Source organism: Macaca thibetana, chromosome 2, assembly GCF_024542745.1.
Source record: "Macaca thibetana thibetana isolate TM-01 chromosome 2, ASM2454274v1, whole genome shotgun sequence".
Lineage (NCBI taxonomy): Eukaryota > Metazoa > Chordata > Mammalia > Primates > Cercopithecidae > Macaca > Macaca thibetana.
The window spans coordinates 104,017,780-104,039,342 of NC_065579.1; the positions used below are offsets into that span (position 1 = coordinate 104,017,780).

The following is a 21,563-nucleotide window of genomic DNA, read 5'->3' on the forward strand; positions in this document are numbered from 1 at the left end:
CTTGGCATCTGTTCCCCCAGGACTATGAGGTACAAGATTGCCTCAAGCAGTTGATGATGTCCCTGCTTCGGCTGTACCGGTTCTCGCCCATCGTCCCAGACCTGGGCCTACAGGTGGGAGCCCCTGCCCCTGCCCTGATTCCCCTGGGACTCGCCTGTCCACTCTGAACACCCCCTCTCCACAGATCCATTACCTGCGGCTCACTATCGCCATCCTGAGGCATGAGAAGTCCCGCAAGTTTCTGCTTAGCAATGTTCTGTATCCTTTCCTTGCTACCAGGCAGGCCAGACATGGGGTGCCCTCTGGATTCAGCAGAGGCCAGGAAGGAGAGTGTCCATCAGGCCAGGGGTCCCCTGGGAGGATCAGGAGGACCAGAGCTGCCCAACATGTGGCACTTTCTCTACAGAGCAAGGACGAGAGAGCAAAGGACTGAGCCTGGCCAGCCAGCCTAGCCAGGGGGTTCCGAATGACTGCAGACTCGGGCTATGTGGAGGTGTGGGAGGGGCCACAGGGCCTGCCCTCTTCAGCCACAGCCCAGCACTTTTGTTCATGTTCCACATTGGGGATTCCTGCAAGATCTTTAAGGAGGCAGCTCTTCCTGCTTCCCAAAATTGTTGAGAACTGCATGAGTGAGTGAGAGAGCATAGCTTTGAGCCCCTGACTGGGAAGCCTGAGCTCATAGCCGTTTTCTTGGTCTGGGGTCTTCCAGCCTCCAGGGGGCAGATACAAAGCTGGAAGACACAGAGGTCAGAGTTGGGGCCTGAGAAAAGGCCCCCAGGCCCTCTCTCCAGCTTATCCGACAGTCATGTGTTCCTGTGACAAGCCCTTATTGTGCACCTGCTTTGTACTGGACCTGGTGGGCTTAACCACCACAGCTTTTTGTCAGGGAGCATGCCCTGGGGGTCAGACACATAGCAGCAGCATGCCCCTGTGGTGGTGGGAGAGCTGCGGTAGGCACATCCAGGGATGGGCTCCCGGGGAGGACTCTTGAGGGTGTGCAGAGTGCCCTTGGGCAAGCAGAGCCTTGCCTTGACACCCGCCAGCTTCGATGTGCTCCGCTCCGTCGTCTTCTTTTACATCAAGAGCCCCCTGCGTGTGGAGGAGGCCGGCCTGCAGGAGCTCATTCCCACCACCTGGTGGCCCCACCGCTCCAGTAGGGAGGTGGGTGCACCCCAAATGAGATGAGCAGAGGTCATGGTGAGGGCTGGCCTGGGCACCTGGCCACCAGGCACCTAGCATGAGACCTTTTCACTGGCCCTGGTCCTTGGAGCCCTGGGGATGGGGTGTGGGTGTTCTGAGTGAAGGAGGCCTGGCTAGGTCCTGCGTGACCCTGCTGTATTCCACCTGCTACCCCTGCCTAGGGCAAAGAGAGCACAGAGATGAAGGAGGAGACCGCAGAGGAGCGGCTGCGGCGGCGAGCCTACGAACGGGGCTGCCAGCGGCTCAGGAAGCGCATCGAAGGTCGGCCTGCTTTGGGCACAGGGTAGGGTGGGAGGTGTGTGTATGCACATGAAGGCGCTTGGAGGTGCCCATGTCTAGGTGGGACTCGGGAAACCCTGGTGGTGGAGCCCTGGCCCAAACCTGCTCCCCATCCACCCATGAGCCTGAGGGCCATGTTCCTCACTTTACCTCCAGTGGTGGAAGAACTACAGGTCCAAATCCTGAAGCTGCTGCTGGACAATAAAGATGACAATGGGGTGAGCGACTCCCAGAGTCCTGGGTGGGGCCCTGTGGGGAGGGATGCTGCACTGGGCCTTAAGACCCAGAGGGTGGGGACTGGCTTTGGTTCACATGGCAGGGGCTGGGGGAAGGTGCATCACTGAGCCAGCCCAGTCTGGGCCTGCATTCTCAGCTCAGCACAGCCTCACTTTTCCCTCCCTCAAAGGGCGAAGCTTCTAGGTACATCTTCCTGACCAAGTTTCGCAAGTTTCTGCAGGAGAACGCCAGTGGCCGGGGGGTAGGTGTCCTCCAGGCCAGCCCACTGTGGACCCCTGGCTGCACTACACAGGCCACACCCTCAGCACCTGGTGCCTCTCGGACTGCCTTGTCCCTGCCTAGCCCCGAGCTTTTCTCTGCTGCTTTTCCCTCCCTGCTAAACCCTTGACCCTCGGGCAGGACCTTGGATGAGGAATGGGCGAAGCTCTGGGTTGGTACCAATGCATGTTTCATGCCTGGTGCCCACAGAACATGCCCGTGCTCTGCCCCCCTGAGTATATGGTCTGCTTCTTACACCGGCTGATCTCTGCCCTGCGCTACTATTGGGATGAATACAAGGCTTCCAATCCCCATGCTTCCTTCAGTGAGGGTGAGTGGCACTGGGGCCCCAGGTCAGTGAGGCTAGACAGAGCCAGGCGTAAGGTAGCCCCTTATGTTAGTGCTGAGCTGAGGGCCTGTGGGGAGCTGTCCCCAGCATCCTGCCTGGTTGAGTCCTACCCAGCCACAGGTGCCTTCTCCACTGGGGCAGCAAGAGCCCTGCACCCCAGGCCTGCCGATCCTGTGTTAGCTCTGACTGTCCCACGGGCTCTTACCGCTATGGGCTCTTTTCTTTGGTCCTCACCCCCCATTTCTCTGTGTGTCCTTTATAGGGCTGCCTTGGGTGGGTGCTGGGGGGCCCTGTGTTTGAGTCCCCAAGGGTCAGTGGGAGCCTTACCTGCCCTGGATTGGGGGATATCCCACAGGGCTGAGACTGGGCCTCTCTGCTTCTCCCGAGTGAACAGCTGCCATGAGTACCCCCATGCCCCCAAGTTATGCAGCTGCTGGCTCTGACCTGAAATGGCAGGGGTGGGGAGGAGGTAGAGGAGGTCTGGGCTCTGATTCCTCTGTCTGTCTGGGTGGGTGGGTGGCCAAGCCCAGAATTCCCAGGCTGTGCTAGGCCAGATTGGAGGGGAGGGCTGTGGGGAGGGTCTTCCTGCTGGGCCCTGACCACTGGTCTGGCCTCCTCAACTCCTCGCAGAGGCCTACATCCCTCCCCAGGTCTTCTATAATGGCAAGGTGGACTACTTTGACCTGCAGCGTCTGGGGGGCCTCCTCTCGCACCTGCGGAAGACCCTCAAAGGTGTGTGCAGTCCTGTGGGTTGAGAACAGGTCTGGGGCCAGGTTGGGGACTGTCCCTAAGCCTGCTTAGCTGTGGATGCTGAGCCATCCTATGGCCACCAGAGGGTGCCCGAGTCTCCACCCACTCAGGCTGGGAGATACTGATCCACCTGCCCCGCATCTGGGCAGCTTCTCTTTCCCTCCGGCACCCATGCCATAGGGGTCAGGCGTGCCTGGCAGGGGACCAGGGATCTTGGTGAGGTGTGGTTGGGGTGTGCAGGTGCTGCTGGAGCTGCCTTCAGGGATGAGCACAAACTGCTCTGGGGCAGGGCTGAGGGCACAGCGAGAGCAAGGCCCTGAGCCAGGCATGAGAGTGTGTCTGTGCTATCAGAACCTCTCTCTGGTGCCGCAGTGTGGACACCGGAGTGTAGGGGCTGAGAGACAGGGAGGTCAGGTGTCCACACACAGGAGATAAGGGCCTGCCCCAGGGAGGTAGGAGAGGGCACAGGTGGAGGGGAGGAGTCAGGATGACCCCAGGCTTCCTGCCAGAGGTTGTGTGGATAGGGCTCCATCAGGGAGAGTGGCTGCAGGAGGTGGTGGAGATGAGAAATTCTGTGTTGGACACAGCACGTTTAGCGGGGAGCAAGGCCTGGGCTGGAGGCAGTGAAGGCGGGGTCGGTTGTTAGCATGGAAGTGGGGATGAACCTGGGATGAGGCTTGGCTCCCAGTGGGAGTGCCCAGAATGAAGCAGCCCTGGCATCTCCTTTTGTTTATTGAGTAGTCAGAGTAGAGGAGGCCCTGGAGAACAGGAGGTCCTGGGAAACAAAACTGGGGACTGGCAGGAAGGGCATGATGGGCTTACATCTATGTAGAATAAAGAAAGTCAATTTGGGCTGGGCGCTGTGACTCAGGCCTGTAATCCCAGCACTTTGGGAGGCCGAGGCGGGCGGATCACAAGGTCAGGAGATCGAGAACATCCTGGCTAACATGGTGAAACCCTGTCTCTAATTTAAAAAAAATACAAAAAATTAGCCAGGCGTGGTGGCAGGCGCCTGTAGTCCCAGCTACTCGGGAGGCTGAGGCAGGAGAATGGCATGAACCCGGGAGGCGGAGCTTGCAGTGAGCCGAGATGGCACCACTGCACCTCCAACCTGGGCGGCAGAGCGAGACTCTGTCTCAAAAAAAAGAAAAAAAAGAAAGTCAATTTGAAAATAAATGAAAAAGAAGAGTATAATGGGGAAGGCCTCCTGCTATTGAGTGGCGGCTAGACGGGGCCCTTGAGATTCAGAGTGAAGGCTGGGTGGAGCAGGCAGAGGGATAAGGGACAGATACGGTGCTAAACCGGGCTCTGCAAGGCCTCCTGCCCAGCGTGCTGGGCTCTCTCACCATCCTGGGCACTTCCACTGTGGCCTCTTTTTTTTTTTTTTTTTTTTTTTTTTTTTTTTTTTTGAGACGGAGTCTCGCTCTGTCACCCAGGCTGGAGTGCAGTGGCCGGATCTCAGCTCACTGCAAGCTCCGCCTCCCGGGTTTACGCCATTCTCCAGCCTCAGCCTCCCGAGTAGCTGGGACTACAGGCGCCCGCCACCTCGCCCGGCTAGTTTTTTGTATTTCTTAATAGAGACGGGGTTTCACCGTGTTAGCCAGGATGGTCTCGATCTCCTGACCTCGTGATCCGCCCGTCTCGGCCTCCCAAAGTGCTGGGATTACAGGCTTGAGCCACCGCGCCCGGCCCACTGTGGCCTCTTGTACCACCACTGGCCTGAGAACCCTCCTGCTCTTCCTCCCAGATGACCTTGCTTCCAAAGCCAACATTGTGATCGACCCACTGGAGCTCCAGTCAACCACCATGGATGACCTAGACGAGGATGAGGAGCCAGCCCCAGCTATGGCCCAGGTGCCGCAATGGCTGCAGGTGGTGGGATTTGTGTTGGGCTTTACCTGTATCTTGTGGGCAGGAGTCTCATCCAGGGCCACCTCCCACTCCATGCACGCAAGGGGTTTCTCACCAGGCTGGTCCCTCGCTGTGGGTGGAGGCATGGACCCTCCCTCATGATTCTCGAGCCCCGTGGGCCAAGGGAACCTTGAGCCAGCCCTGGTCCTGGCCTCCTTTCTTCACTGCAGCGCCCCATGCAGGCCCTGGCTGTTGGGGGGCCACTGCCCCTGCCCCGGCCCGGCTGGCTCAGTTCTCCAACTTTGGGCCGAGCCAACCGCTTCCTCAGCACAGCGGCTGTGAGCCTCATGACCCCACGGCGGCCTCTGAGCACCTCGGAGAAAGTGAAGGTCCGCACACTGAGCGTGGAACAGAGGACCCGTGAGGACAGTAGGTGCTGGGTGGGGTCAGGCAGGTCCCCAAAGGACCCTTCGACAGTGTACAATCCCCGCCCCAGGCAAAGCCAAAATACACCCCGTGCCCTCCCAGCCCTGTGGCCTGGCAGCATCCCAGGAGTGCAGGAATCACACTCTGAGGGCAGGAGATCAATGCCACAGAAATAGGTCCTGGTACCGCAGGCCTTGCCCTGTACCCCACCCCACCCCCATGCCCCCATGGGCTCCCTGCGGGTCCCTCCTTGGGCACAGGAATGGGAGAGACAATTTCCTTTCCTGCTGTGAGGAAGGCTCAGGAGAGCCGGGATGGCCCTACCCTTGACCCTGCCCTCCCTGACTCCCCAGTTGAAGGCAGCCACTGGAACGAGGGCTTGCTGCTGGGGCGGCCCCCCGAGGAGCCTGAGCAGCCCCTCACCGAGAACTCGCTGCTGGAAGTCCTAGATGGGGCAGTCATGATGTACAACCTCAGCGTACACCAGCAGCTGGGCAAGGTCGTGCACTCTTGGACCCCGCGTTGGGTGGGGGGTGGTGTGCGTGTTTGGTGGTGTGTGTGTATGCCTGTATGCACATGGGCCTGCAGGGCTGCCTATGCAAGACCGTGCATGGGAGCACATGCCTCAGTGAGGCTGATTTCTGCTCCTGCTGCCTCAGTCTGACCTGCTGACTGTTGTGGGAATGGGACCGCCCTGGGCCTCAGGTTGGGACCTTGGCAGGGCTGGGGTGGTCCACACTGGGTCTGAAGAAGGCTGGATGAAGTGCCTAAGGGGCCCTCTGGACACGTGGTCCCATGCTGTGTAGATGGTGGGTGTCTCCGATGATGTCAATGAATACGCTATGGCTCTGAGGGACACAGAGGACAAGCTCCGCCGGTGCCCCAAGCGGGTAAGGCCCACATAGTCTCGGTGGGGGGCAGCTTGCTTACTCGTATGAGTAACCACAGATGAAGTCTGGTTCTGGGGGCTGCCCTGGTAGTTCTCATCCCCACCCTAACCCTGGCCATAGCACGCCAGTGAGAGTGGGGCTGGCAGCAAGGCCTGGCACCTATCACCAGTGTGGCCTGTGCCTAGGTGCCCCCCACCCCCTGGGCCCAATAAGTGCTGAAGCACACCCAGTCTCCTCATAAATTATGCATTGACCCTGAGTGCTTCCTCGGCCACTTGCAGAGTCAGCAGGAAGCGGGGCCTGGCTCCGCTGCACCCTCCGGAGCCCTCTGCTGTAGCTGCCCTGGCCTAGGAAGGTGGGGCCCAGTGTGCCCAGGCTGAGCTTCCTTGACAGCTCCCACCCACCCCCACCTGTCAGCAGATCCCTGGGCCTGGCAGCTGGGGGAGCAGTGGTTCTGATATCAGCTCCCTGGGTGCTCTGGCCAGGGGCTCACAGACCCCCAGCTGGGCCTTACTTCCATGTCATGAGGGGACCACCATGGCCCTGTTCTGAGGCTGGCTCAGGGTCACCAGAGGGTCAGTGGCAGAAGAAGGTTTTGAAAAAGGGAGCCCAATCCCTTGCCCACTCCAGGCACTAGAGGGCCCTTCCTAGGCTGCCTGCAGGGTTAGGGTTAGGGTGGACGTGAGCATGGGACCATGTCTTGATTGTCCTCCTTTCCCCTTGGGTGGCAGAGGAAGGACATCCTTGCAGAGTTGACGAAGAGCCAGAAGGTTTTCTCAGAAAAGCTGGACCACCTGAGCCGTCGTCTTGCCTGGGTCCACGCCACTGTCTACTCCCAGGTAAGCCAGTATTGCAGCTGCCCCTCCCCGACCTCACTGTCTGGCCAGGTTGTGCCAGGGCCCTTGATGCCCCTGCCCTCGCGGGCCTCTGGCACACACATGTCCCTTCCCACTTCAGACTCCATCACCCCATGCCATGTTCCCTGTACTCCTCATGCCCTGTGGACTGAGGAAGCGCTGTTTCTGGACTTTCAGTACGCCTCATAGACCTGTCCTTCGAGGAACAAGCTTGCTCTGTCTGCCTCCCCTGCTCCCACCCCCTCCCAGTTTCTTGGCTCCCCTCCTTCTCTCCCAGTGCATCAGGGGCTCTGCAGTCTTTCCCGGAGCCACACCCCACCCTCTGTGTCTGCCTCTGTCTGATTCATTACCACCCAAGGCCACTGGCTTGTTCTCTACTCACTCGCTCATTCACTTGCTCATTCATTCAATAACATGCACCCAAAACCTGGTGTGTGCCAGGTGCCGTCCTGGACACTAGGGACACACACACATTAATAAATCAGAAAGACGAGCTTCTGCCCTCCCAAGGCACTCAGCCTGGTTAGATACATGGATGGACAGACGGATGGATGGGGCACTCCTGCTATGACTAAAGTTTTATCCCCAGGCCTCAGACCCTCTGGACTTGTTTCCTCTCCCTGCCTCTCCTGGCATCTCTTCCCCCACCAGTGAATGCCTTGAGGATCTCTTAAGGTGCCCAGTTCAGGGTATCTGCTGTCTTCTTGGCTGTACCCCTGCATGACTGGGTGATTGAGGCCTTTGGGGTCCCCATTTCTATCATCTCTGCTTGCTGTTTCTTCTCATGGCTCCTCCCCAAAACCCAAACCACCTCCACCTTTTTCCCACTCCTGACTCCCTTGCTACCCTGGATGACTGTGCTTACTGCCCCATGCCGAGAACTTCCTCTCCCTTCTGTCCTGAGATTTCCTGCCTGCCCACCTCCCTCAGAAGTTTGGCTGCCCTCTCCCACACTGTCTTCTCAAGACCCTCTCCCTCTCATCTCTCTGCCTTTTTTTAGTTGTGCTAAAATATGTGTGACATAACATTTACCATCTTAGCTTTTTTTTTTTTTTTTTTTTTGGAGACAGAGTCTCACCCTGTTGCCCAGGCTGGAGTGCAATGGCATGATCTTGGCTCACTGCAACCTCCATCTCCTGGGTTCAAGCACTTCTCCTGGATTATAGGCGTGCCACTGTGCCTAGCTAATTTTTGTATTTTTTAGTAGAGACAGGGTTTCGCTATGTTGGCATGGCTGGTCTCGAACTCCTGGCCTCGTGTGATCCTCCCACCTCGGCCTCCCAAAGTGCTGGGGTTACAGGCGTGCGTCACCGTGCCCGGCCACCCTTGATAGCCATTTTTAAGTGTTAAGTCTGTTCACATTGTCGTACAGCCAATCTCCAGACTCATTTCATCTTGCAAAACTGATACTCTGTGCCTGTTAAACAGAACCTCCTGTTCTCCCCTCCCCAGCCCCTGGCAACCACCATCCTACTTTCTGTCTCTGAATTTGACTATCCTAAGCACCTCATCTAGGGAGAATCATACACTATTCGTTTTTTTGTGTCTGGCTTTAGCATAATGTCCTCAAGCTTCATTTGTGTTATAGCATGTGTCAGAATTTCTTCGTTTTCCAGGCTGAATAATATTCCACTGTATGGACACCACATTTCGTGTATCCAGTCCTTTGTTGATGGACGCTTGAGTTGCTTCTACTTTGGGCTACTGTGAATAATGCTGTAATGAACATGGGTGTGCAAGGATCTCTTTAAGACCCTAATTTCAATTCTTTTGGTTATATACCCAGAAGTGGAATTGCTATATCATATGGTAATTCTGTTTTTTATTTTATTTTATTTTATTTTATTTTTGAGATGGAGTCTCACTCTGTTGCCCAGGCTGGAGTGCAATGGCGCGACTCAGCTCACATCCTGGGTTCAGGTGTTCTCCTGCCTCAGCCTCCCATGTAGCTGGGACTACAGGCGCGCACCACAATGCTCGGCTAATTATTTATTTATTTATTTATTTATTTTGAGGTGGAGTTTTGCTCTTGTTGCCCAGGCTGGAGTGCAATGGTGCGATCTCGGCTCATGGCAGCCTCTCCCTCCCAGGTTCAAGTGATTCTCCTGCCTCAGCCTCTTGAGTAGCTGGGATTACAGGCATGCGCCACCATGCCTGGCTAATTTTGTATTTTTTTTTAGTAGAGATGGGGTTTCTTCATGTTGATCAGGCTGGTCTTGAACTCCCGACCTCAGGTGATTTGACAGCCTCGGCCTCCCAAAGTGCTGGGGTTACAGGCATGAGCCACTGCGCCTGGCAATTTTTGTATTTTTTGTAGAGATGGGGTTTCACTATGTTGGTCAGGATGACCTTGAACTCCTGACCTCAGGTGATCCGCCTGCCTCAGCCTCCCAAAGTGCTGGGATTACAAGCATGAGCCACTGTGCCTAGCCAATTCTGCTTTTTAATTTTTTGGAAACTACCATATTGTTTCTACAGTGGCTGTGCCTGTTACATTCTCACCAGTAGTGCACGAGGGTTCCAATTTTTCCATACATATCCTTACTAACACTTGTTATTTTCTGTCCTGCTTTTTTCTTGGTAGAGACGGGGTCTCACTATGTTGCCCAGTTGTCAAACTCCTGGGTTCAAGGAATCCTTCTGCATCGGCCTCCCAAAGTGCTGGGATTATAGGCATGAGCCACCACACCTGGCAGTTTCTACTTTTTTAATAGTAAATCCTAATGGGTAGGATATGGTACCTCATTGTGGTTCGGCATTTTCCTAATGATTAGTGATATTATAGCAAATAGTACCTTTATATGCACTTATTGGCCATTTGCATATCTTTTTGTTTGTTTGTTTGTTTTGTTTGAGAGTCTCGCTCTGTGGCCCAGGCTGGAGTGCAGTGGCAAGATTTTGGCTCACTGCAACCTCTGCCTCCCAGGTAGCTGGGACTATAGGCATGCGCCACCACACCCAGCTAATTTTTGTATTTTTAGTAGATACGGGGTTTCACCTCGTTGGTCAGGCTGGTCTCAAACTCCTGACCGCAGGTGATCCGCCTGCCTCGGCCTCCCAAAGTGCTGGGATTGCAGGTATGAGCCACCACGCCCAGCCTGCTGTAAGTTTTGAAATCAGGAAGTGAGACCTCCAACTTTGTTGTTTTTCTTTTTTCTTTTTTTTTTAACTTTGTTGTTTTTCAAGATTGTTTTGGCTATTTGAGGTCCTTTGAAATTCCATATTAATTTTTAGAGGAGTATTTCTGTTTCTGCAGAAAATACCACTGGGCTTTTGATAGAGATTGCATGAATACATAGATTCCTTTGAGTGGTATTGACATCTTAACAATGTTAACAGTTCATGAACACAGGATGGCTTTCCATTTATTTAGATCTTTAATTTCTTTTAGCAGCATTTTGTAGTTTTCAAGATAGCTTCAAGTCTTTTGCTTCCTTGGTTAAGTTTATTCCAGTGTATTTTATTCTTTATTTGATGCTATTGTAAATGGGATTGTTTTCTTGATTACTTTGCAGGTTTTCACCTGTGTCTTTCTAATCCCATTATGCCTATAGTCCCAGCTACCTGGGAGGCAGAGGTTGCAGTGAGCCAAAATCTTGCCACTGCACTCCAGCATAGTGATTTTGCATAGTGATTTTGTATCCTACAATTTTTTTTTTTTTTTTTTTAGACAGAGTCTCTGTCATCTGGGCTGGAGTGCAGTGGCACAATGGCACAATCTCAGCTCACTGCAGCCTCTGCCTCCTGGGTTCAAGCAAGTCTCCTGCCTCAGCTTCCTGAGTAGCTGGGATTACAGATGCCCGCCACTGCCCACGGCTAATTTTTGTATTTTTAGTAGAGATGGGGTTTTACCATGTTGGCCAGGCTGATCTTGAACTCCTGACCTCAGGTGATCTGCCTGCCTCGGCCTCCCAAAGTGCTAGGATTACAGGCTTGAGCCACTGCACCTGACCGTATCCTATAATTTTGCTGAATTTATTTATTAATCCTAGTTGGGGTTTTTTTTGTGTGTGTGTATCTTTAGGATTTTCTACTTATAAAATCATGTCTGTGAACAGAGATAATTTTACTTTATCCTTTCCAGTGTGGTTTCCTTTCTTTTTCATGCTTAGTTGCTGTGGCTGGGATTTCCAGGAGTATGCTGAGCAGAAGTAGAGAAAGTGGCACACTTGTCTTGTTCTTGGTCTGAGGGAGGGAGAGATTACAGTCTGTTGCCATTGAGTGTGATGTTAGATGGAGGCTTTTCATATGGTCTTTATTATGTTGAACCGCCTTCATTCTCCACATCTTCAGCACTAACTCACCTGTGTCTTTCTAATCCCATTATTAATGGAAAGATTCACTCTTGTAGAACAGCTCTTTGGGAGGCTGAAGCGTGAGGATCGCTTGAAGCCAGGAGTTCATGAGCAGCCTGGACAACCCATCTTTACAAAAAAAAAAAAAAAAAAATCAATTAGCGGGGCATGGCGATGCATACCTGTAGTCTCAGCTACTCTGAGGTCAGGAGTTCAAGACCAGCCTGGCCAACATGGCAAAACCCCATCTCTACTAAAAATACAAAAATTAGCCGGGCATGGTATCACATACCTGTAGTCCCAGCTACTCTAGAGGCTGAGGCAGGAGGATCACATGAGCTCAGGAGTTCCAGGTTGCAGTGAACTGTGATTGTGCCACTGCACTCCAGCCTTGACTCTACATGTGCCCAAAAGTTATGCTGTCTCCTTCTTTCTCTGTCTTAGCTGCTTCATCTTCTCCTTCATCTCCCTCTAGCATGGGCTCTTCCCCACCTCTGAAACAGTCTCACCAGGGTCTCTGTCTGCCCCCATCTCAATCCAGCTGGCACATTTCCATCTCCCTTGCATTGATGCCTTAGCTCTCATGGGGCCATTGCCATCCCCTTGCCAGACCCAATCTTCCCTGGCCTTCTGTAGCAGCAGGATCATCGTTGCCTAGGTTTGCACCCAGGCCCGCCCCTTAAACTCTTGCTTACATCTTCTCCTAAGCTCCTTGGGTTTTAGGGCACATCAGAGAGCTGGTGTGAAGCCCAGGTGCTTCGACCGCACTCCAAGACACACAGGTGCTGTGGGTCTGGGCTGGGACCTGAGGCCGCATTCTTGCCTGGGCTCCCTGACATGGACTCTGTGGAAACCACATTGTGGGGAGCAGGGCCCTCAGCAGGTTTTGTCTGTTTCCTGTGACCTCTGTTCCACCAGTCACACTGCCCCCTGCCTTCCCACCACCTTCTCCTTTGCACTCCAGATCAAATTTCTGCCTGCCTGCTTACCATCGCCAGCTCTCTTGGGCCCTCCATGCATCTTGTACTCCACTTTTCAACACAGACTTCTGGTCACAGCACTCTCTTGCCTAAAACTTGCTTACGGGCTGAGGCAGGTGAATCACCTGAGGTCAGGAGTTCAAGATCAGCCTGGCCTACGTGGCAAAACCCTATCTCTACTAAAAATGCAAAAATTAGCTGGGCGTGGTATCACATACCTGTAGTCCCAGCTACTTGGGAGGCTGAGGCAAGACAATCCCTTGAACTTGGGAGGCGGAGGTTCCAGTGAGCCGAGATGGTGTCACTACACTCCAGCCTGGGCGACTCAATCTCAAAAAAAAAAAAAAGAACTTGCTTACAAATATGCTGACCAGAGTTCTGGCTGGGTTGCAGTAATACGCCCTCCAGACTGAGTGCGTCCCTCTTGCCTGCTGAGGACTCGATTGCCCTGCTTAAGCCACTGCTCGTGCTTCCTGAAATCCAGGTCTCAGTTGTGCTGTCATAGGCCTGGGGAGGCCTTTCCTAATCCCCAGGCCAGGACATGAGCCCAAGACCCCACTGGTGCACAACCCAGCAGCACCCCATGTGCCTCCTGCAGGAGAAGATGCTGGACATCTACTGGCTGCTGCGCGTCTGCCTGCAGACCATTGAGCACGGTGATCGCACAGGGTCTCTCTTTGCCTTCATGCCCGAGTTCTACCTGAGCGTGGCCATCAACAGCTACAGTGCTCTCAAGAATTACTTCGGTCCCGTGCACAGCATGGAGGAGCTCCCAGGTGATGGAACCATTCAGGCTGGGGCAGAAGCAGAAAAGGGGTCTCTAGTGTGAGCCCTAGGAGCCCTGGTCTGAGACCTCTGTGGCCCAGCAACACACATCCATGGGGGGCAGGGAGGGGAGGAGCTTCCTCTGTGGTTCACCCTGCAGCAAACAAATGTTTGCACCCTGCCCTGGGACCTGCAGCCACAGATCCAACAGCTCCCTGGCAAAGGAAAACAGACAAGATGGAACACAGTGGGTGGAGACCCCTTGGCTTTCACTTCCTTCCTAGTGCTATGAGCAACTGCTGTGGTGCAGCAGCCAGCTGGCCCTGCACCCTGACTCCCTGGCACTGGTCACAAAGCGTGGCAGTTGGTCAGGGGCAGAATGGTTTGTCTTGGTAAATCACAGCAGGGGGTGGACCCTGCTAGGGTCCACATCCGAACCTGGGCTTCTCGCAGCCCACTGATTCCAGGCTAAGCTGTACTGTGTATGTCTGGATCAGGCAGTGAGCTGTCATAGCCCCTAGCCCACCCCCTGCCTAGCCCCAGGCCTCGGTGTAGGCTTTGTCTTCAAAGACAGAGCTGTGGGTGCCCAAGGAGCTTTGACTGCTCATCAGGTGTGTGTGCTGAGATGGGTTTGAGCCCAGGTCAGGGCTCCTGCCAGGGCCTGTCATCCCCTCACAGTGAGCCTATGCCTTAGCCCCTCCACAGCCACCAATGAATGCCTTGCCTGATGTCCCCAGATGCCAGCCTGGGTCCAGGCTGGCCTTGGGAGCCAGCTCTAGAGCCTGCTACCCAAGCCCACCCAACCTGCTGACATGCCTGCCTCTGGAGCCCCCACTCCTAGCCAACACGTCTCAATTCCTACCCTTGCAGGCTATGAAGAGACTCTGACCCGCCTGGCTGCCATTCTCGCCAAACACTTTGCTGACACACGCATCGTGGGCACTGGTGAGGGGCCCTACGGAGGGTACAGGGGGAAGGGGATGGGATGGCACCTCTGGTTGGCTTTCTTCTATGAAAAATGTGGCCAGGTGGGCATGAGACATGGGTCCAGGGCTCATGCCAAGCCCCTACTGAGGCATGGCGTCTCCCCGCAGACATCCGAGACTCGCTGATGCAGGCCCTGGCCAGCTACGTGTGCTACCCACACTCCCTGCGGGCTGTGGAGCGAATCCCTGAGGAGCAGTGAGTGGGGCCTGGGAGGCACACACCCTGGCCACGAGCACCGTGCCCAGCCTCACCCCATGTCTCTCCCCTCCTTGCCCTCACAGGCGTATCGCCATGGTGAGGAACCTCCTGGCACCCTATGAGCAGCGGCCCTGGGCCCAGACCAACTGGATCCTGGTGCGGCTCTGGAGGGTAAGCCTGACTCAAGGGGAGGTGGCTGAGACTGGCTGAAGGGAGAGGGTGCCCTGTCCCATTGACCTGAGCACCGACCCCCACCTCCACAGGGCTGTGGCTTCGGGTACCGCTATACACGGCTGCCACATCTGCTGAAAACCAAACTTGAGGATGCCAATTTGCCCAGCCTCCAGAGTGAGTATCTGGGTTGGTGGAGTCCTGAGCAAGGCAGGCGGGGGTGTTTACCCCCTACCCATGGGTTCTTTCAGACTCTCCAGTTCTTCCAGCCCCTCTCTGGTTCCCCCATTGGGTCCCAGACTCCCTACTTGTCCCCTGGGGTTTCCACTTTCCTTGCTTCCTTCCAGCCCAAGGATGCTCGGGCTGGGACTCCCCCTCCCCCACCTTGCCCACAGTCCTACATGTGCCCTTTGGGCCTGGACGCTCTACATGGGTCATGGTGAGAGGTGGCACCATCTTCCTGGCCTGCCGCAGCTCATGCAGACTGAATACTCTGTCCCTTGCCCTCAAAGCTAGCTCCCTGACCTCCAGCCTTGTCCCAGCACCATGTCCTTCTGCTTCTTTTTTGCTCTCTGCTGGTGCCAGACCCTGGCCTTGGCTTAGGCCTTGGACACCTGAGTCCAGTGGGAGCACAGATTGGAGGTTGGCCAGGTGCCCAGAGGGTATTCATGGGGGTCCCTGGAGGAAGGGACATTTAGTTGGGAGCAGAGGGCAAGTATCATGATCCCGAGGATTTTACCCTAGGCCTGGCCCTTGCAGAGTGCCTACCACACACTGTCTTCACCCTTCGTGGTGGCTCTTCTTGGCTCATGTAGTCTGTTTCTGCCCTTGTGGGCAGTGTTTTGATCTGAAGGGTGTCCCCAGAGAGGCTGAGTGTCTTGTGCTAAGTCACACAGCAAGTCCTTGCCAGTTGCTGTGGTCCTGCCTCCAGGGTGGAACTGAGCTGCAAGTGGAGAGCAGCAGTGGGGCCAGGCCCGTCCTGCTGCTGCGGGAACTATTGATTTGCATCAAGCTGGTGGGGAGGTGCGCCGGGCCAGTTGCAGCTGAGGGCTCTGGTTACTGCTGCCTGCCAGCCCAGACTTGGCGCCCACCACCTCGGCCATATGCCAAGGCCAGGCCAAGGGCAGCAGAGGACAGTAGAGGACAGCAGGTTTGCAGCAGGGCTCAGAGTAGGCTCTTGGAGGAGCTGGCCTTGGTGCTGGTGGGGAAGCGTCTAAGCCACCCTGTCTAGGTCTGACCCTATCTGAAGGGTATGTGACCCAGAACTTGCTGAGGGTCAGGCTCTGGCTGTGTGGCTGCTCCAGGCCTGGGGTGGATGGTGTGGTGTCAGAGCTGGAAACAACTGCAGCCTGGAGTTTGCCTACTAGAAGGAGGGGACAGATTCTGTCCTAACTACAAGGCAGCTGTCCCCTGTCCCCTGCTTTCATGACCTGAGCATTCCTAGGGAGCTGTCTTTCTGTCCTTATACCAAAGTCTCAATGGGCGAGGACAGAGGCAAACAGGCAGAGGCCACTGCAGTGGAGTCCCTGATGATGCTACCTCCTGTCCCCCTGCAGAGCCCTGCCCCTCCACCCTGCTGCAGCAGCACATGGCGGACCTCCTGCAGCAGGGTCCTGATGTGGCGCCCAGCTTCCTCAACAGTGTCCTCAATCAGCTCAACTGGGCCTTCTCTGAATTCATTGGCATGATCCAGGAGGTGGGCTGTGGTGCAGCCTCGTGGGTTAGGGTGGTGCAGGGGATGAGGCCTGGTCCCGGGCTAGAGCCAGGTGCTGACCGCTGCATGTCCACGTGTTGGTGGATCAGATCCAGCAGGCTGCTGAGCGCCTGGAGCGGAACTTTGTGGACAGCCGGCAGCTCAAGGTATGTGCCACCTGCTTTGACCTCTCAGTCAGCCTGCTGCGTGTCTTGGAGATGACTATCACACTGGTGCCTGAGATATTCCTTGACTGGACCCGGCCTACCTCCGAGATGCTGCTGCGGCGTCTTGCACAGGTGTGGCCATCTGGGCAGCAAGGGTGGGACCCTCGGAATGCCCCTTTCATCAGTGGTGGCGCTCCCCATCCACCAATGGACTCCTGCTCCCCTCACAGCTGCTAAACCAGGTGCTGAACCGAGTGACAGCTGAGAGGAACCTGTTTGATCGTGTGGTCACCCTACGGCTGCCTGGTGAGGACCTAGATGCCCTGCACCCCAACACACTACAGGCCTTGGTTCCTCTGCTAGGAACAGTGATGCCCAATTCCACATTCTGCCCCCGGACAGCCAGGCTTGGCGCTCTGCAGCCTTGGCTCACCCTTCTGTAGGGAGGGCAGTGGGCAGGGTGGACCGTGTCAGGCCCGGAGTCCTTGCAGCAGGAGCGTGTGGGTGGCTCATGTCCTTCTTCCCCTTCCCCTCAGGCTTAGAGAGTGTGGACCACTACCCCATTCTGGTGGCAGTGACGGGCATCCTGGTGCAGCTCCTGGTGCGTGGCCCAGCCTCAGAGTGAGTGTTTGGGACCGTGGGCCCCTGTGGGAGCTGGGTGTGTCTGGTGAGAAGGGGCTGGACAGGGCCTCCTGGTACCTCAGTTTCCTTATCTGGAAAATGGACCTCAGTATCAGGTTTTGAGGCAGAGGGAAGGTAGTGAGGTGTGAACGGCCTAAATAGGGGTCAGAGGGAGCTTCTCTAAGTAGGAGAATCTGGGACCCCAGCAGGACAGGTGGCCCTGGCCCACAGAGCCACTGGTTTGTGGCCATGCCTCAGGCCGGGCATGGGAGGCAGGACTCCGGAAGGTGTGTCATCCTGTGGTGGACAGGGCCAGGCCGCCGGGAGAGCTGAACACACACAGGACCGCCATTGTCTGCAAAGGCTCCAGCAATAAGCACGTGCTGCCTTTATTAAGAAACTCTGGAGCAGTGGGGTCCAGGATGGCCATGGGGGCCCCCAGCTTGGCCCTACACATGAAGGGCTCCCAGACACCCATTCCCTGCCCTCCCGCAGTGGGAGCAGTGAGATGCATGTGAAGCCAGGGCACCGCCTCAGCCATTAGGCTGAGACCAGTGCCAGCCCTTAAGAGGCCCCTGCTCTCGAGGGACATGGAGTTCCGGCTCGGCCCTCCCAACTTGGCCATGCTCTCCAGGCTTTTTGGGCTTTTTACTGCTGAAAAGCAGGGGCGCAGGCCATGATCCCCTTCACTGTGTCTTGTAAGCCCACGGAATGGGCTGTGCCTTCAGAACAACAGCTGGATGCCCCGGGCCAGAGAGAGCAGGGCCTCTGACTGGGGCTTAGGCCAGCCCCCCCAGGAGTCTCTTGAGGAGCCTTTCCTGCCTAGTTCCTGCCCACTGGACTCTGCGTGAATCTGTGAAGCTTTCAGGCGGTTGGGAGGGAGTCCCATTTCACCAGAGGGCAGGCTTGTTTCCTCTTTCTGTCCTGGGGTGTGGGCGACATCTTCCTTCAGAGCCGTCGTCTTTTCCCTGTGGGCCCACTCCCTCCCACCCCCTTGGGAAGGGGAGATGACCCTGCGTCAGCTCTTCAGCACCACTCCTGGAGAGCTGCCTCGACCCCTGAGGGTGGACAGGGGGCTCTGCTACAGGGGTTCTTCCACAGGCTGTAGAAGAACACAGCTACTTCCACGGCTGTGCTGTGTTGAAAGCCACAGGGGCCTGGGTCTCTCAGGCTCACAGGGCATTTGGGCACTAGGAATTCCCCGGGAAAGCAGGCACTAGCACAGCTTGCAGGGCCTGGGGCCTTTGGGTCCTGTGCAGGGGCAGAGCAGAAGGCAGGTTGGGGACTACGACGCCTGTCTCTACCAGTGAGTGAGAAAGCCCATTGTGTTTCGAGGCCCATACAGGAAGCTGGGGGGCCAGGCACAGTGCTTCCCACCAGCATCTGCCAGTTCTCTGGACCGAAGCAGACAGCAGGGCGAGCAGCAAGAGGGTGGGGGCCTGGGTGGGGGCCCTGGGCAGTCTAGGTCGTCATGGGACCCTCGGAGCCTATGGAGCTAGCGGACTCAGAGCCAGCCTTCAGCTGCAAGTCTCCAGGGTTGCAGAGATCAAATTCCTCAGCTACTGCCAGCTGCACGCGGCCATTGAGGCCCCTCCGGCCTGGCTCCAGAAAGACTACGTGCTTGTGGACGCTGGCCTTGCGGCTGGGTGCGTCTGGCGGTGTGGTGCTGAGTACTGAGGACTGTGCGCTCAGCTCGTGGAGAGGGCTGGGTGTTCGGGGCCAGCGGCGGCAGCGGCAGGCACGGCGGCAGCAGCAGCAGGGTGGGGCGAACAGGTAGAGCAGCACGAGCACCAGGCCCACAGCGCAGCCCAGCAGTGTGGTGAAGCCTGTGTTGAAAGCCTCGGGCTCTGGGCGCGGGAAGTGCACGCTCACGTTGTACTCGTGCGTCTGGTTGTGGTGCAGGCGGGGCCCAGTGGCCAGGCACACGAAGAGTCCGGCATGCTGCTCCTGCACATTGCCTATGGCCAAGCTGCCGTCGGCCAGCACAGCGATGCTGCCATCGCGGGATCCTGGCGCCCTGAGAAGCTCCTGCTGCGGCGAAACCCAGGCAATGCGCATGGCCGGGACGCTGGTGTTGCAGTAAAGCCTTAAGGACCGACCCACCAGCGCGTACAGGTGCTCTTCCGGCCGCTCTAGGCCAAGAGCTGGGGCCGATGAGCAGTTCTCAAAGACGCGGCTGTGCTGGAAGAAGCGCACACGGGACGCGGGTACCTTGAAGGCCAAGCATATGTACTCGCGCGCAAAATCGCGCACGGCGCTCAGGCCCCGCTGGTGCCAGCGCTGTAGCAGGTGGTAGAGGCGGCAGTCGCAGGGTAATGGGTTGTTGTGCAAGTAGAGGCCGTTCTTGAGGAAGGCCGGCAGCGCGGCCAGCTCAGGTACAGAGATGTGTCCCAGCCGGTTGGAGGAGAGGTCCAGAGTAAGCAGGTGGGTGGCGCTCAGACCGTGCAGGTGGTCGAAAGAGAACGAGGCAAGTTCGTTGCAGCCCAGGTAGAGATGGCTGAGCGCGCTCAGGCCGTGGAAGGCATGCTCGTCCAAGTGCACCAAGCGGTTATTGAACAGAAGCAGCTTCTCCAGCGCCCCCAGCCCGTCGAGGTCATGGCGGCCAAGCGCCCGCAACGCGTTAGATGATAGATCGAGCAGCCTCAGTCCGCTGGCGTTGGCGAAGACGCCGAGACCCAGCGCTTCTAGTTCGTTGTGGCCTAGATGCAGAGCGCGCAGCTGGAAGAGGGGCGCCAACCAGCCGGGGCGCAGGCGCTGGAGCGCGTTGTGGCTCAGGTCGAGGTCCGCAGTAGCGGCAGGTAACTCGGCCGGCACATCCTGCAGCCCTAGGCCAGTGCAGCTTAGCAGGTCGGCAGCGCAGATACATTTGTGGGGGCAGTTGTGGGGCGTACGGGGCGGGAAACCCTCGGAGTCCGGGGTGCCTAACCCAACGCACAGCATGCAGAGCAGTGCCCCCAGCAGCATCAGCCAGGTCATGGCGGCGACAACCAGGGACAGGACAGAGCAGCTCTGTGCAGGTCGCAGTTCCAGGACTCACCCACTTCTGCTCTAGTGCGACATGGGTGGCACCGGATGGCCCTTGCCGAGGAGGCACGGCGGGTTCTGGCCGGCCGACGGCCCCTACTGTGCGGTTCCCAGGTTGTGAGGCGGGGCTGCACTTCTCTCCGTGCTCCCTTCGGCTTCCCGAGCCCTCTTCAAGCGAGTTCCTGATCGGCTCCTAAATACTCCCCCCCAGGGGCGGGGCTCGGGCTCCTATTGGCTCCCGTTTGAGGAGGCGGGGCGGCTGCATCCCCTAGTGCCCAATGGCCCCACATGACCGCCAGATGAGGAGTGAGCCCAACCCCAAAGCCCCAGTCTGCCTTTGGCTGGCAGCTCTCCGCCGCTCCTTTTTCCTCGAGGAGTAAAAGGGGGAGTCTGGAAGAATGTCTCCAAGCTGCTGTTAGTGTTTATTAGAAATGACTTATTTGAGTGATATATTATGGTGCAGATGGACTCTCTTAAGGTGGCTCCCCTGAGCCCTCTTAAAGTGGTACCCCAGGCCGGGTGCGGTGGCTCACGCTTGTAATCCCAGCACTTTTGGAAGCCGAGGCGGGTGAATCACCTGAGGTCAGGAATTCGAGACCACCCTGGCCAACCTGGTGAAACCTCGTCTGTGCTAAAAATACAACAATTAGCCGGGTGTAGTGGTGGGCGCCTGTAATACCAGCTACTCCGGGGGCTGAGGCAGGAGAATCACTTGAACCCAGGAGGTAGAAGTTGCAGTGAGCCTAGATCGTGCCATCGCACTCCAGCCTGGGCAACAGGGCCAGACTCCGTCTCAGACCCCAGGCTGTGTGGACTTGGGGCTTGGGAAGCAGGGAGACGGAAAGGAAAGGATGCAGGGGGGCAGTGATTATGTACAAGCCGTGGCACTCCTCATTGGCAATCCCAATAGAGACTACTTTTAGCCAGGCCCCAAGCCTTCTGACTGCCCTTGCACCATCCCCTACCTAGGAGAGAGCGAGCCACATCAGTACTCCTGGCAGATCCCTGCTTCCAGCTACGCTCAATATGCTATCTCCTGGGACAGCCAGAGCCCCCAGCACCTGGCACTGCCCTGCCAGCCCCTGATCGGAAGCGCTTCTCCCTGCAGAGCTGTGAGTGGGCTGGTGGGGTGGGTCAGGGAGATCTGGGGCTGGATCGGGTCAGGAACCTTAAGAACAGCAAAGTCCTAGGCTGGGAATATTTAAAAGGCATGACATCCTCATCTACCTCTGACTTGACACTACCTACCACTCCCCAGATGCGGATTATATCAGTGCCGATGAGCTGGCCCAAGTGGAACAGATGCTGGCACACCTGACCTCTGCATCTGCCCAGGCAGCAGCTGCCTCTCTGGTGAGTGGGACCATGGTGCACAGGTCCATGCCACTTGAATATGTGTGCACTCCTACATAGGCACAGCAGACATCCACACAGCCAGGCATCCAACTCCAGCCCACCCTTCACTCTTCTCCCTGCAGCCCACCAGTGAGGAGGACCTCTGCCCCATCTGCTATGCCCACCCCATCTCTGCTGTGTTCCAGCCCTGTGGCCACAAGTCGTGCAAG

The 21,563-nt window shown here is 56.8% G+C and overlaps 3 protein-coding genes across 4 annotated transcripts in view; 2 read left to right on the forward strand and 1 right to left on the reverse strand.

Annotated features, from left to right (window-relative positions):
• RNF123 (ring finger protein 123) overlaps window positions 1-21,563 on the forward strand; it is a 34,024-nt gene that overhangs the window by 12,021 nt on the left and 440 nt on the right. For both annotated transcript variants that reach the window (XM_050780715.1, XM_050780716.1), the window contains 25 exons: window positions 21-113; window positions 185-258; window positions 1,044-1,161; window positions 1,362-1,461; window positions 1,636-1,697; window positions 1,886-1,957; window positions 2,185-2,305; window positions 2,954-3,055; window positions 4,821-4,927; window positions 5,155-5,353; window positions 5,704-5,849; window positions 6,157-6,240; window positions 6,972-7,079; window positions 12,971-13,148; window positions 14,008-14,082; window positions 14,232-14,319; window positions 14,406-14,493; window positions 14,586-14,670; window positions 16,050-16,189; window positions 16,297-16,485; window positions 16,584-16,659; window positions 16,890-16,974; window positions 20,968-21,110; window positions 21,257-21,351; window positions 21,477-21,562. In XM_050780715.1, the coding sequence (XP_050636672.1) occupies window positions 21-113; window positions 185-258; window positions 1,044-1,161; window positions 1,362-1,461; window positions 1,636-1,697; window positions 1,886-1,957; window positions 2,185-2,305; window positions 2,954-3,055; window positions 4,821-4,927; window positions 5,155-5,353; window positions 5,704-5,849; window positions 6,157-6,240; window positions 6,972-7,079; window positions 12,971-13,148; window positions 14,008-14,082; window positions 14,232-14,319; window positions 14,406-14,493; window positions 14,586-14,670; window positions 16,050-16,189; window positions 16,297-16,485; window positions 16,584-16,659; window positions 16,890-16,974; window positions 20,968-21,110; window positions 21,257-21,351; window positions 21,477-21,562 (2,714 nt within the window). The remainder of the gene's footprint in view (window positions 1-20; window positions 114-184; window positions 259-1,043; window positions 1,162-1,361; window positions 1,462-1,635; window positions 1,698-1,885; window positions 1,958-2,184; window positions 2,306-2,953; window positions 3,056-4,820; window positions 4,928-5,154; window positions 5,354-5,703; window positions 5,850-6,156; window positions 6,241-6,971; window positions 7,080-12,970; window positions 13,149-14,007; window positions 14,083-14,231; window positions 14,320-14,405; window positions 14,494-14,585; window positions 14,671-16,049; window positions 16,190-16,296; window positions 16,486-16,583; window positions 16,660-16,889; window positions 16,975-20,967; window positions 21,111-21,256; window positions 21,352-21,476; window position 21,563) is intronic.
• Window positions 1-21,563, forward strand: part of INKA1 (inka box actin regulator 1) — a 119,639-nt gene that overhangs the window by 1,239 nt on the left and 96,837 nt on the right. The gene's annotated exons all lie outside the window — the stretch shown is intronic.
• Window positions 17,331-20,806, reverse strand: AMIGO3 (adhesion molecule with Ig like domain 3). Its single transcript, XM_050780865.1, has one exon. The coding sequence runs from the start codon at window positions 19,948-19,950 to the stop codon at window positions 18,436-18,438; it is 1,515 nt and encodes a 504-aa protein (XP_050636822.1). The 5' UTR covers window positions 19,951-20,806; the 3' UTR covers window positions 17,331-18,435.

Excerpts from the sequence above, each read along its gene's own strand:
- AMIGO3 (XM_050780865.1), bottom strand. The coding sequence starts at position 19,950 with ATGACCTGGCTGATGCTGCTGGGGGCACTGCTCTGCATGCTGTGCGTT.